Source organism: Myodes glareolus, chromosome 15 (assembly GCF_982192425.1).
Source record: "Myodes glareolus chromosome 15, mMyoGla1.1, whole genome shotgun sequence".
Lineage (NCBI taxonomy): Eukaryota > Metazoa > Chordata > Mammalia > Rodentia > Cricetidae > Myodes > Myodes glareolus.
Window position 1 is genome coordinate 26,095,845 of NC_142040.1, and position 14,221 is coordinate 26,110,065.

At 45.0% G+C, this 14,221-nt stretch overlaps 1 protein-coding gene across 1 annotated transcript; it reads right to left on the minus strand.

Annotated features, from left to right (window-relative positions):
• Positions 1 to 8,134: 8,134 nt before the first annotated feature.
• On the minus strand, positions 8,135 to 9,796 carry Tmem174 (transmembrane protein 174). The gene is made up of 2 exons (XM_048441541.3): positions 9,087 to 9,796; positions 8,135 to 8,915 (listed from the first exon to the last, which is right to left on the minus strand). Exons 1-2 carry the CDS (start codon positions 9,716 to 9,718, stop codon positions 8,810 to 8,812), a joined length of 738 nt encoding a protein of 245 aa, XP_048297498.3. The 5' UTR covers positions 9,719 to 9,796; the 3' UTR covers positions 8,135 to 8,809.
• Between the last annotated feature and the right edge of the window lie 4,425 nt (positions 9,797 to 14,221).

Sequence of the window (14,221 nt, forward strand, 5' to 3'; positions counted from 1 at the left end):
GGGAGGGGGAAGGGAAAGGAAAGGAAAGGAAGAACTAGCTAGAAAGATGCTTAAGCTATTGGCCAAACAGTATTGTAAATAATACAGTTTCTGTGTGGTTATTCTGGGACTCCAACAACAAACTGGCATGCCAATGTGGGCTGACTACATCCATGTAAAACCTGAGAAAGTCTGGAAAGGAATTCTAGACCCAAAAAACAGAATTAAGGGCACTGAGAGATGGCTCAGAGGTTAAAAGCACTGACTGTTCTTCCTGTATCTGGAGCTGAAAGAGTAGCTCTCAGAGGCAGTGAACATGACTCCGCCATGTTGGACTGGGAAGAGCAAGTAGGCAGGACCATGGAGTTGGTCCACACCTGTTTAGCATTTAAAAAATGCTGGTCAAAAATTAATTACAGATACACATGCAATAAAGACAAATCCAGATGGAAAAGACCTCTAAATGGGTCACAGTGTTGGATAAACGTATATAGGCTTGGGAGACAGAAGAAAAAGAATATAGACAGTTATAAAAGGAAGTAAATGATTATAAAAATAAAACAAAGTCTGTAAAGAGACAGAGAGTCATAGATAAAAGGAATAAAGAAAAATAAGCTACATAAAGATGTAATATACACAGAGAGTCTGGATTATGTATATTATTGGGTTTGTTTTGAATTTTTTGACTGTGAATGAGCTAAGAACAGAGAGACATTTCGTTGTACAGGTTACCAAACTAAACCAACATATATGTTTTAAAGGTATCTTGACTTCAAAATTTAGGTCTAAGGATTTGTTGCTTTGGAAAAGAGGGTCATCTTTTGTTTCCACAGAGGATGGGGACCTGTGGATTCCTTCCAGACTAAAGTGATTTGGTGGATCAAGACCCCCTGAAAGGTCGCCATGAACACCCCCTAAAATTACTTTGTCCAACAAAAAGTTGGAAGCAATTTGAAGAGAACTATGCCCAAATTCCCAAATACTCTTTACAAATGATTGTTTTCATTTAAAGGGGGATATGGAGATGGATGTTTTTTGCATTAGAATGGATCTTGGTTTATTGATACAAATTTAAGGTCAATTTTGTTATATGTATATTTATGCTCTTGATTAAGGCATTGTGTTTGCATATCTCATTTAAAAATGTAATGTATAATTAAGAAATACAGGTTAATAGACAATTATCTATAATAGTCAAGCTTGAAGTCATGTTAGGTTTTCTATATATAGAGAGATATATTTCAGTTAGATAAGTATTCTTCAAATCTTTCAGAGACCTTCAGAATATGGCATTTAAAATATTTTAAAACTTGGGGGGCTGTAGAGATGGCACAGTGGTTAAGAGCACTTGATGGAGGAGGGCTGCTCTTCCAGGGGTCATGAGTTCAATTCCCAGCAACCACATGGTGGCTCACAACCATCTGTAATGAGATCTGGTGCCTTCTTCTGGCATGTGGGCATACATGGAGGCAGAATGTTGTATATATAATAAACAAATAAATCTTCAAAAAAAAAAAGCTTCGGAATCTTCATGACAATTTTCTGCTCCTGGCAGCACCAGTCTACTTCAAGAAGATGATGGACATCAAAGAGGCATTAGGGTTAGGGTGTGAATGTCCAGGCAGTGTTATGTCTCTGTCATTTCTAGAGTTTTGAAAGTTGCTTACAATGCACTTCCTGTTTACTTAGGTAATATTATATCCTTCTGGAGTCTTTGACAGAGCTGAAGAATAGATAGTTATAATTATAGTTTTCTTTAGTTGTGATAAAAGATAAAGTAGATATGAATATTGTAACTGTAATTCATGCTTGACACCTGTTTTGTTATATGCAATTTTACTATGTTAAAATAAAGTTAAAACCTTCCTTTTTATTTAAACAGAAAAGGGGAAATGGTGTGGGAGGACCTTTTCTCTATGTGTTGCTTTTATTGCTTAATGAATAAAGCTGCTTTTGGCCATTGGCAGTATAGTCAGGCAGGAAATCCAAACAGAGATAGAGTAGGCGGAGCCAGAGAAAAAGTCATGTAGCAGCCAGAGAAGAAAAACACAAGCTGCCAGCTGGAACCTTGCCAGTAGGCCATGAGCCTTGTGGTAAAATATAAAATAATAGAAATGTGTTAATTTAAGATTTAAGAGCTAGAAAGAAGCTAGATCTAATAGGCCAAGCAGTGATTTAATTAGTACAAATTTCTGTGTGATTATTTCGGAAGTCTGAGCAACCGGGAATGAATGAATGAGTGGCCTCCAATAACTGGAAAGGAGAGGAGTGATAGCCCAGTTGAGACAGTACTTGCGTGCAAGCATGAAGAACTAGGTTTAAGCCTCGAGCCCCAGAACCAATTTTTAGAAGTTGACTTGGCTATATATGTGTTTAAAATCCCAGAGAGAGACAGACAGGTGCATACCTAGGCTTCACTGGCCAGCCAGCCTAGCCGACTTAGTGAGTTCCAGGCCAGAGATTCTGCTTTAAAAAAAAATGATGGATGTCAACTGAGAAACGATATCAAAGACAGGCCTCTGACTTCTCTATGTATACATACACATGTGTGTGTTCGCACAAGGCAGAACTCCAAAAGTCAGATACGAAGGCGTATGCCCATAATCACATCTAATATAATGCTGAGTGAAGTGGTCACTTGAGTCCACAAGTTCAAGACCAGTTGGGGCACTCTAGCAAGACTCCATCTCAACACAAACAGAATCCTGCAAACAGCTAACAGATTAAGTTATTTGTCATCTTTTGGAAAGTTCTTATATTTTCACCTCCATTCTGCTACTCAACAGGGACAAAGTATTGGTCATGTGCAGGACCAGTGAGGCCCCTATGGATGCTGATGGTGTGTGTCATAGGCATTAAGATAGCCTTCAGATTATGTGTGACAGCTGGGGACAATGCTGGGATCTAGACCACATCATATCTGAAGAATGCTGGAACTTCTCAACTCACGGTTGACAGGTTTCCATGTCTTGGCTTTGGAGAGGGGCGTCTGCCTGGGATATAGCCACCCCCATAGTATTGAGGTACAGTGAAATCTTACTCCCCTGATCTAATAACAAAGAAGGCCAAAGGGAGTCGCACAAGACTGAAGCTGAAAACGGACACCCAAGGTCAGCGCTCCACAAACAAGAGGCTTTATTTTTCTACTGCATCAAGAAGAAGAAAAGCAAGGGGAGAGCTGAAAGGGCTGTTTGTGTAGCCAAAAGCCACAGGGTGAGTTTGGAAAGTTGCCTTATATGGGCTTAGTAGAGCAAAGGGGAAGTGAGGGGAGTCCCTGGCGAGCCTACACCTGTGCTGACCCGGTGCTGCAAGAGGGATCTGCCCCTCCCAGGCTCAGGAGAGAAAAGGTGTGTCCTAAGGGCTCCGTGGAAGCATCTTGCCATGGAAGTTCTGGTCTTGCTTCTCAAGTCTGCGTGAGCTCAGGCCTGCCTAACCAAAAGTGTCAATGGCTGTCAGCTCTGCAACCAGGAGACCCCGTCTGCTCCCGTCTGCTCCCAGCTGATGTTAACCTCTTTGTCGTGCTTTTGTTGTCATTGTTTTGAGACTTAGCCTAGGCTGGGCTAAAACTCCCTGTGTATCCCAGGTTAGTTTTGAACTTGTGGGGATCTTCCTGCCTCAGCCCCCCACCTTTATCTCCCAGTGCTGAGTTTACAAGAGAAAACCAGCAGGCCCATCTAGGGGGTTCTTAAGGAACTTGTCTCTTTCATTCACAAGCCTCTCTCCATGCCATCTTTGGGGCCCTTTGCTGGAAACAGAGGGCCCCAAAGTCGGCCCAAGTCTTCAACAGTCCCTGTTCAGTGTATCTCCTGGTGCTGCCATTATAGGCCAGTGCCCAACCTCTATGGTTGTAGAACAGCTTGTACCTGCCCCACAATGCACAGTAGTGACCCTGACTTATCAGAGCTGTTCTCAGTGGTGCTACCAGAATGTTCTTCGTCCAGATGATGATCGACAAGCTAATAAAAAAAGAAGTGATACGGGTCCCACAGCCTCAACAGAACTGTGTTCTTTTCTAGGGTTTTTTTTTTTTTTTTACGTTGTTTCAATGAAGTGTTCTGGATGTTTCAATAAGTGTTATTGGTCTTTTAATACAAACATAAAATGAGATCTATGCACATATACTTGATTTTTGGACACTAACTATGTTGTCAACTTTGGAGAACAAGGTTGCCATGTCGAGTTACCGTTGTACAGGAGTGAATAGTTTTATTAAAAATGTTGAGTTCCCTTTTTTTGTTTGTACAGAGGTAACACACAGTATTAAGTTGAAAAGTCTTATCTGTGTGGGTTTAATTACAACAACTAATAAAATATTTTTAAAACCCACTTGTTTCCTGTAATTGAAAGCTTTCTCAGCAACATTTTGAGTTCTCTGTAGGTGGTCTACTGCATGGCCCCACTGGAGGCTGAGTGTGAAGGGAGGAGACAAAGACATTGCACCCCGATAAGCCTTCTGGGCCATGGCCTAACAGGTCACAGATCCCTCTTTAGAATACTCCCACAGAGTCTTGCAGTTCTAGTTACTGAGTCACCACGCGTTTGGGATGCCTGTGGGAGCCAAAGGCTTCCCACGTGGCCCCTACGCCACCAGAGTCCCTCCGGGGAGAGCTGTCCTCAGGTCAGCCCCTACTGCTCTGCCTCACACAGCAGCCCCCATCTTGGGTCAGCTCACTAATGCTGCCCCAGCAGCTGGTCCCACGGCCCAGATCACAGCCAAGACAATTCTTGTGGCTAGTGGGCAACTCGATGGCTGGTGAACCCACTGAGGTAGGAAGAAATGCTGAGACCTCAGCGGCTGGTTCGCTTCGCAGGAGCCTCAGCTGCATGGGGTCCTCGTTTTCATGAGCTAAGACGGTTTTTGAGCGCTGTTCAATGAGGGTTTCAGTGAAGTGCTGAACACGAGGAACGCGTCAGACTGCAAACGAGTTCACCCCCGTGCTCATGCAAATGACCCTCGTGAAACTCAAGGGACCAAACACACAACACACACATACATGCACACTCACTCACATATACACTCACACACACTTATACACAGTCACACACACTCACTCACACAAACTCATACACACACTGTCACACAGTCACACACTCACACACACACACTCATTCACACACAAACACACATATATGCAAACTCATACATACACTCTCACAGAGTCACACACATGCACTCACACACTCATGTGTACACTCACATACACTCACACACAGTCACACACACATATACAAACACACACACTCACACACACACATACGCACAAGTAGGAGAGGCACTTGTTGAGAAGGAAGGTTTCAATGGGACAGAGGGACGGCGATAAGAGAGAGTATTTTTTTTTTTAATTCAAATTGAAGAAATGGAAAATTGGCTCTGATCACCAAGCCTTTTCACCTCAGAAAATGTAATTAGTGATGAAAGTACAGGACGCAAGGCTACACGTTAACCCTCTCATTACTCGTAGGTCACCGACTCCTTGGGTTGTTCCCACTGCATTGACCTTCCCTGAGAGGGTGCGGAACTGGGGGCTGGGCAGACAATGGTGTGTCTCCTTTAGTCACATAAAGTTACTATTGGTGACTTAATTAGAATGGAGTGGCTTTCTTCCAGAGAGATAAAAATGAAATAGCCCTCTGCTTCACAAGGGCCCTCACACAAAGCCTACACGCTTGGAAAGCTGGACATTAGACTCCTTCAGTGTCTGTCCGGAGCCAGGCTGCCTCCCTCACAGATCATCTAAGGAGGGGACAGAAAACCAGAGGGCTGGCTCCAGTCCCCTGTCCCCAGATCAGTCTCACATTCACCCTTGATAAGATGTGGAGAGAAAGTGCAAAGGTAACCAGTTTGGCAGCAACCGAAATCGGTTGAGAACACACACTGGCTGACCAGGAGTCCAAGAGAGGACCTGGTAGTCACAGGCCAGATGTCCCTCAGTGGGTTTCCCATATTTCAGCCTTAGCCACTCCCAAATACAAAAATGGAGTGTGGTGGGGCTGTCTCGCAGCAAAAAAAATGAGCAAGTTCACTCCCGTGCAGACGAAAGACTGAATACTGAAGCTCCCTTTCAGGGCAGCTGTAGCAGGTAAGACAACCCACCTGCTGCCTCTTCTTCTGCCTCCCACAGCGATTTGCAGGCTCCTCCCTCTGTGTGCTGTCCCCCCCACTCCCCGCTTCTCTTTCTAATAATGTAAATGTTTCTTTAAGTTCCGGCATAGTCCTCTCTCCCTGACCTACATCAGTAGCTGGGCTGGTCCTGGGAATAGCACTCCCTGGGGTCACACAAGCAATGGCTCTGACTTCCCCAAGATCCCGCATAGAAATCTGAGAGTCAACAATAGATAACAGAGAAAAGTAACCACTGTCTATTTCCCCACTAGACTGGAAGTGCACCGTGGGCCAAGCTGTGTCTGTTCCTTCTCGGTTTGGCTTTTCACAAATATCTTCTGGCTTTGTGGTCGCTGTGCCAACAAAAAGTAGATGTCAACAAATAAGCGTGGCTTGAAAAACAAAACAAATTCCCACCTTATCTTTCTTTTGCAATAAAGTCAGGTGTATATCAGGCTGGCCTTAGACGTGATCTGTAGCAGATAACAACCTTGAATTTCTTTCCCTTCTGCTTCTGCCCCAGAGTGCTTGGATCGCAAGCATGGACCAACGTGCCCAGTATATGTAGCAATGAGGACCAAACCAGATGTCTGTGCTCGTTACATAAGTGTTATAGCAACTGAGCTACATTCCTAGCTCCCAATTTCTAATTTTCTGGTCCCCCTATTATTGTGAACCTCACACGCACCTTGAACTCCGAGGATATTAGTCCTGAAGTAGCATTGTTGGGGTCACAAATGACACCTATGTTGGCACAGGGACTGGAAGGAACAGTGATGTTGAATGATTATCCTGCCTCGAGCAGCATACCCAGTGGTTCCATTCCTGAATAGCTGACTGTACCAGAAACCCCAAGATGACTGTCTGCCTTGTCCAAGCTGGCTCCATACAAATGCTCTTTCCCGACATTTCCTTTCTGAGGTTCATTATGACTCAACTCATGATTATAAAAGGAGGCGAGGTTGGGAAGAAAGGGGATGAGGGAAGCAGGGCTGTGTTGTTCGTCAGTCAACGTGCCATTAATGATGTTCTATTATGTCTTTGTCTCCTAATTTCCTCCCTCAAGTCCGTGGCCCTTAGGTAAGAGACCCTTAGCTAAAACTGGGAAATTTGCTGGTCATGTTGGTGCATGCCTATAGTCTCCGCAATGTGGAGGCAGAGGCAGGCGGATCTCTACGAGACTGATCTACATAGTTACATAGTGAATTCTGAGACAGACTAAATAGTGAGTGTTCAGGATTTCAAGAACAAGTTGGATGGAGAGTCAGCATGCTGAGTGTAGAGATTTCTAGTTTTCTATTAATGCTAACACCAATGTGAAAAATAACTATAAAAGCTTTTATCCCACCCGGAGGTGGTGGCGCACACTTTTAGTCCCAGCATTCAGGAAGCAGAGGCAGGAGGACCTCTGTGAGTTCAAGGCTAGCCTGGTCTACAAGTGCTAGTTCCAGGACAGGTTCCAAAGCAACAGAGAAACCCTGTCTCAACCTCTCCCTAAAAAAAAAAAAAAGATTTTATCCCTAAGGTATAATATGAATCACAATAATAGACCAAGATTATTTTACTATCACTGAAAAATCTAGATATTTCTCATAGAAAATAAAAAATATAACTCCATAAAAAAGCACAGTATCAAAACCTTAAAGACCTGCCAATCCTTGCATCTTTTCTGGGGAAAACACCTTTACCCTGAATGGCCCTTTCTCTTTGTAAACCTTGAGAAACCTCCTAGAGTTGCAGCTTTGTCCTGGCTGCTGACGACTCTATTGGGATTTCGAAAGATAAAGGAGATCAGCTTTCTTTGTTCTGAGGAATGTGTGAAGGCTTCTCACCTGTGGGGATCTGGCTGAGCTAGTTCAAGTCAGCAGATCCTCGCCTGGGGGGTCCAGGAGCTCACTCCTGGCTGTGACACCTTGAACTTCAACCTTGCAGGAGACAACAGCAGCGAGAGTCCCTGTAGCCTGGTGACAGCTTCTGGCTTTATTCTTTTCCTGCTGCTCTCTTCCACACGGTCTCACCAGCCATCCGACACCATTCTAACACCAGGCAGTATTTTATTCCGCTCTATTTATTCATTTATTTGTTAATGGGTTTCCAGCTTTACTTCTTTTACAGACTCTTCCAGATCCAAAGGCTTCAAGGGAGACCAGAGAGCAACCAGGTTGTTGGGGGATAAGGAAGTCTGCTTTGGAAGGCCAGGGTGCAGGGAAATCTGATTGGGCCGACTTTCTCTTCCTGCTTCCTTCCCGCCCCGCTTCCATCTCTCTGAAAGATGCCCTGGCCAGTGGAGTTAAAACTCCTCAGGCACTAATGCCTGGAAATGGGCAGAGTAGGGGGTGGGGAGAGAGGTGACATTTTCCTCCTGAACCTTACGTAGAGGGATTATACTTGGTTTGTGTTTTGGTTTCATTTTTCTGGCACTGAAGATCAAACCCAAGGCACAGAGCACACTACATATCATTCTAGCCCTAAGTGATGCCTCCAAAAGCGGAGAATTTCTCAGCTGAGAGGATTCAAACCTGTAGTACTTGTGAACTTACCCAGGGCAGCTTAATTTAACAGCCTTGAAACATTTCACATCCCCACCCCCACTCCTTTCCTACCTTAAATGTCATCTGTAAGGTTGCCTGAGCGGCTTTGGCATCTAACGTCTGAAGATCACGACACACATCTCTCCAAATACCACAACACAATGACTTAAATGTCCGTGCCCTAATGTTAGAGTCTCTAGCGAGGGAGGGCGTATATCTCCTCATAGGGGGGAGGAGAGAAACGTACACAGTCCTCTTCTTCCGTCTGCGTCCCTTCTAGCTGGTCAGGATCAGAGCTGGGCCTGAAACAGCACAAAGCACAGTTGCCCTTGCGGAGATGCGCGGCCGCCACTCTGGGCGGCAGGCTACATCGACATTTATGGTCCCCGTCACCTGCCTGGAGGTCCAAACCTAGCCATCTATACTCATTGTGACGCTGAACGGGAGAGCAGAGATCCCGGGACCCCGCATACCTGTCATTTCCAACACCCACGAAAGGAGGGTAGCCCTCGTTCTCCACAAATGCAGCATTGTCTTGAGGGTAGATGGTATAGTACTGAGGGGGACTTGGGATGGTGGCCGCCGCTCCGCTAGAAGGTACAAGGCCGAGGCCGCAAGGGTTAATCATGGGCTGAAGGAAGGCGGCGTTCATCCCCAGAGGCTCCTGAGAGCTGTAAGGAGGAGGGATGTACTGCACCACGGTGGCCCCGTGGAAGGTGATGGGCTGATTAATGCCAGTGAACACGAACGACTGTCCTCCGGAAGTCGGGTCCGAGTCCAGGACCCTCTCCTCGCTCTCCGTGCATAGCTGGCAGGATAGCATTTTGAACTTGCACACAGCGATCAGGATGAACGTTACGCCGACGGACAGGAGGATGGGCCCGAGGAGCTGGGTCCATTCAAAGTGGGAGACACCCTGGTACTTGATCCAGCCCATGACAGTGAACGTGATCCCCACCAGTCCTAGAAAGATGCCCGAGAAGAGCAGCGTGGCCCCTGCCTTGTCATCATCGGACACCTGCATGTCGGCGGTGCTGGGCGTGTAAGGCGTGACAGAGAACACATTAAGTGGGAAGTCCTCGGGGCGATTGCTGCTGTGCTCCATGGCTCCACACACGACTCTCCCAACATGAGAGGACACAGAGACTGGGAGAGCAGGGGGAGCGCAGTGCGTTAGTTAGAGAAGGACCTTTGGGTTTCTGTGGTTAACAGAGTATAACAAACGCTGAACTTTGTTTAGGAGAATAAGGTCCAAGAAGTGAAGCCTGAAGTTTTGTTGTGGGTTTCCAGAAAGTGGAGACTGCTGGTTTATGAGACAATGGCAAGCTGTCTTTCTGCTTTACATTCATTCATACAAACATCTGTGCATTAATAAATAAAATAATAATAATAATAATAATAATAATGATCACTTCTCAAGTCACTGTTGCATCAGGGGTTGCTTTTCTATAGTCACACATGGCACTGCATTGTGGTTTTGTTTCTGTCCTACCAAAGCAAGGTTTGTGCAAACGACAACACTGCCCCCGAGGAGGAGGGAGTCCTTGGTGTATCCACCACCTGCTTGAAGCCTAATTGGACGTTTTTCTTTCCGAGACAGAGTTTCTCTGTGTAGCCTTGGCTATCCTAAGACTAGCTCTGTAGATCAGGCTGGCATTAACCTGCAGAGTTCTGCCTGCCTCTGCCTCCTGAGTGCTGGCATTAAAGTGGTGTGCCACCACTGCCTGGTTTTAGGCTGGGTCGGCTGGGCAGAAATAGGTCCATACATCGTACTTCCTGTCTTAGCCACGGAAGGAGTCTCCTAGGCCATTTTCTAACAGGAAACCACAAGTTGATTCATTTATACAGAAAAGAAAGCTATTTTCACAGTTCCAGATTTCTGGGGCCAATATCAGCATCTACGGAAGATATTCTTTCTGTCGCCTCTCCCCATCGGATGAGAACACTACAATACATCAGCCCACGTCTCTCTTCCTCTCAGAAAACCACTAATACCATCAGGGGGCTCCACCCTGGCTCCCTCACCTCTCCCTGGTTATGTCGCCGCGGCTTGACCTCCAAACGCCATCAATACATGAATCCAAGAGGTGAGTTACGTACAAGCCTCGGGATCACACACAAGCTACAGCGATACTTTGTCCTTCCTGTCAGCTCTCAGCAAGGCTGAGACCCTGAGAGCATAAGTCCTGGCCCCGGTTCATGGTTCTCTAGCTCTCTGCATCTGGGCAGTACTCCAGCGGTGGGAGAGGAGAGACAGCACAGGAGCCCTTTGCGTGTGTGGCATCACTGGCAGAGGTTTTGCATGAGCATCAGACATAGTGAGATGCTGCCTGGACACCGACTTCGGGCCCTGTGTTCTGGGGGTTGCACAGTTCCGGGTCAACAAAGGCGAGACTAACACCTGCCCTGTTTTGCAACCAAATCCAAGCCGAGGTAAAGAAGACCGCCCGATTTCAACTTTATCTGTCTTTTATGACAGACTACAGAATTTCCAAAGAGACCTATGAACTTCTTCCTCCACTGAATGGTAACTTTGGTCTTGTTCTTTTTTCCTGGACAGACTTTGTCCAAGCAGCTGCCTCTCTTCGGTGGTTAAATATTACATCAGCTTCCTTTTGTAGAAGCGAAAGAGTTGCCCTTTTGTCCAAGGCGGCCTTCCTAAACTTCCTCTGACGATAAGAGTCGCACAGGCCCCTATTTTCAACAGGTACTGGGGGTGGAGGCCAGGCTGCCTCAGGAGACCAGGTAAGGGCTTCACTGCTGAGCTGCGTTCCCAGCTCTTAAACCAACACACCCAAAATATTCAAGGGAGAAGGTCGCCAAATGCCTATGGTAGTTAATCTTCACCCTCAACTTAACCAGACTTAGAGTCACCAAGGAGACCTCTGGGTGTGTCCAGAAGGATTTAAGTAAGGAGGGGAAATTCACCCAGAATGTGGGTGGCCCGGTCTCAAGTGCTTAATAAAAAAGGAAGAGGGCTGGAGTGATGGCTCAGCAGTTAAGGACAGGTGTTGCTCTTGCAGACGATGGAAGTTTAGTTCCCTGGACCCACAGGGCAATTCATAACCATCCGTAACTTCCTTTTCAGAAAATATGATACCCTTATCTGACCTCCCTAGGCACTAGGCATGCACATTCATCATGCAAGAAAAACACTCATACACATAAAAAATAATAAAAAATAAATCTTGTTTTTTTAAAGAACGTGAACTGAGCACTACCATCCATCTTTCTACTCCCTGACTGTGAGCACAAGGTGACTGGATGGCTCTTGGTCCTCTCGCCACCCCGTCCCTGCTCTGATGACTGTACCTCAAACTGTAAGCCAAAAAAAACACCTTTCTTCCTTTAAGTTGCTTTGGTCAGGTGTTTTGTTATTGCAATGAGAAAATCACTAATCCAGTGCCTCCTGACCCTCATCAGGAATCTTAGAAAAATGTCACCCAAATGAAGCCCAAATGCTGCTAGAAGCCCAGAGACATGTTTCCGTAGAACACACTTCTCTGGGAACACTCCTATGGACATTCTCAGCTTTGACCTTTGCTGAGGTGTCAAACGTTTCCTGGTAATAAATCACAAATAACCTTATTTTAAAACAATCCTTTGGTATACATAGTTTTACCACTTGCTGAAGGCAAAAGCAAATCTGCATACAAATGAAGTGGATGTGTTTATTTTTATATAAAGGATTAAATTTTCACTGGATATTTGATACTCCAGTATGACATAGAGTATGTTCGGAGTTGTCTACATTGATTGAAGCTTTGATTTTATAAACATCAATTTTCAAAATTTTCTGAAAATTCTGTCTAATTCCAAGCCAAAACGGATTCAATTTTTTTTTTTTAAGCTCAAGCCGGTCATTTTAACACAATGCAATCTAAAGGTACACTCAGAGGTAATGGAAGGAACATATCAAAAGTCGTTCTGTTCCATAACCAAATTATGATGTTTCTACAACAGTAGAAGGCTTTGTGTATGTACAGCCAGACTATGGCCATTGGTACCATGTGACAGCCTGGGATCTGAGCCTGTGGTTCAGAAGGTCACGGGACCTTGGAAGGTGAAACTCCCATGAAGCTCAGAACCCAGGCTTCAGCGAAGTTGAGTGATACAGCCAACATGGGTGAGCTGCCAGGCATACATCAGATCCATTTTGCATTTGATTTTGAATTAACATTTGGGCATTGTGTATTCAGAAACCTTGGCCAAGTTTTTCCCAACCCCACATGCAGTTATGTGGCCTCAGAGGCAGTCATGAGTTCCGAAAGACTGACAACTCATTAAAAAGTTTGTTTGTTGCTTGCTTGTTTGTTTAAAAGAATCGGGAGATAGCTAAGTGGGTAAAACACTCGCCACTCAAGTGTGAGAACCTGAGTTCAGATCCCCAGCACCCATGGAAAATCAGCCAAGATAGTGTACATCTATAACTCTATACCCCAGCGTTCCTACAGCAAGACTGGAGGCAGGGTCACTAGGAGCTCATAGGCCCAGGTAGTCGCAAACAAGAGACACTGTTTCGAAAAAGCAGTGGGCAAGAACCAACATTAAGGTTATCCTCTGATCTTCACAGATATTCAGTAGAGCACGTGTGCCCACATTCACACACCTAAACACATACACACATATCATAAACATACAAACATGTATGCACACATCTCACCTCTGTTGTGTGTGTGTGTCTCTCTCTCTCTCTGTGTGTGTGTGTGTGTGTGTGTTTAGTCCCCAAGTAGAGTTCCTTTGGAAGGTTCTGGAAACTGGAAGTTGGATCCTAACTGAAGACAGTAGGTTACTGGGAACTGGTCATGATGCCCTGGCCAAGTGCAGGAGACGAAGCAACCATGGACCTGAAACCAGGAGCCAAAAAGCAATCTGTTGCTCCAGGTGTTTCTCTCCAGTATTTTGATCATAGTAATACACACACAAAAAAATACTAGAATAACACTAATGCTGGGATTTTTATGATTATAAACACACTGTCCCTAGTGACCGACAGTCTCCCGTTTCAGTTCAAACTCCATTTCTATTATGTATTTTACATAAAGATCACATGTAATTTTGATAGAACGTTACCTTACAGTTATTATTTGAGAATATTGAGCATTAAAACTTGACAACCAGTTTTTACTGAAGCCTGTTTCATGTGCATCTGCTGTAATTAAGGAGAATAATTCTACTTATTTTATCCATAATTTGACCCTATGTCTGGAGAGACCATGTTTCAATACAGAGATAGCAATTCATCACGGGTACCCAAAGGCTTTCTGCCTTCCTTCCTTTTTTGTCTTCCTGCGGCTTTTTGAAATAGGACTCACCATGTAGCTTGCTGGCTTCTCCTTCTTCCCCCGAGTGCTGGGACTACAGGTGCACACTGCCGTATGGACGTGGTTTTTCCTATTTAAGAGAGTTAAGTAGCAGTAACTTTTATTTATTATTGTCGGCGTGGTCCTCCTCTGTCTTCAGTTGCAACAACAAATGAAACCCATGGGAAGGGTTGATGGCAGTCACTTAGCAAGTTAGTCCTTTGGAAAGATGACCTGGGTCTGTTTTCCATAAAGTGAAAAAAGAAACCTGTAAAATGGCTACATGATTGGCATCTGTGTATTTC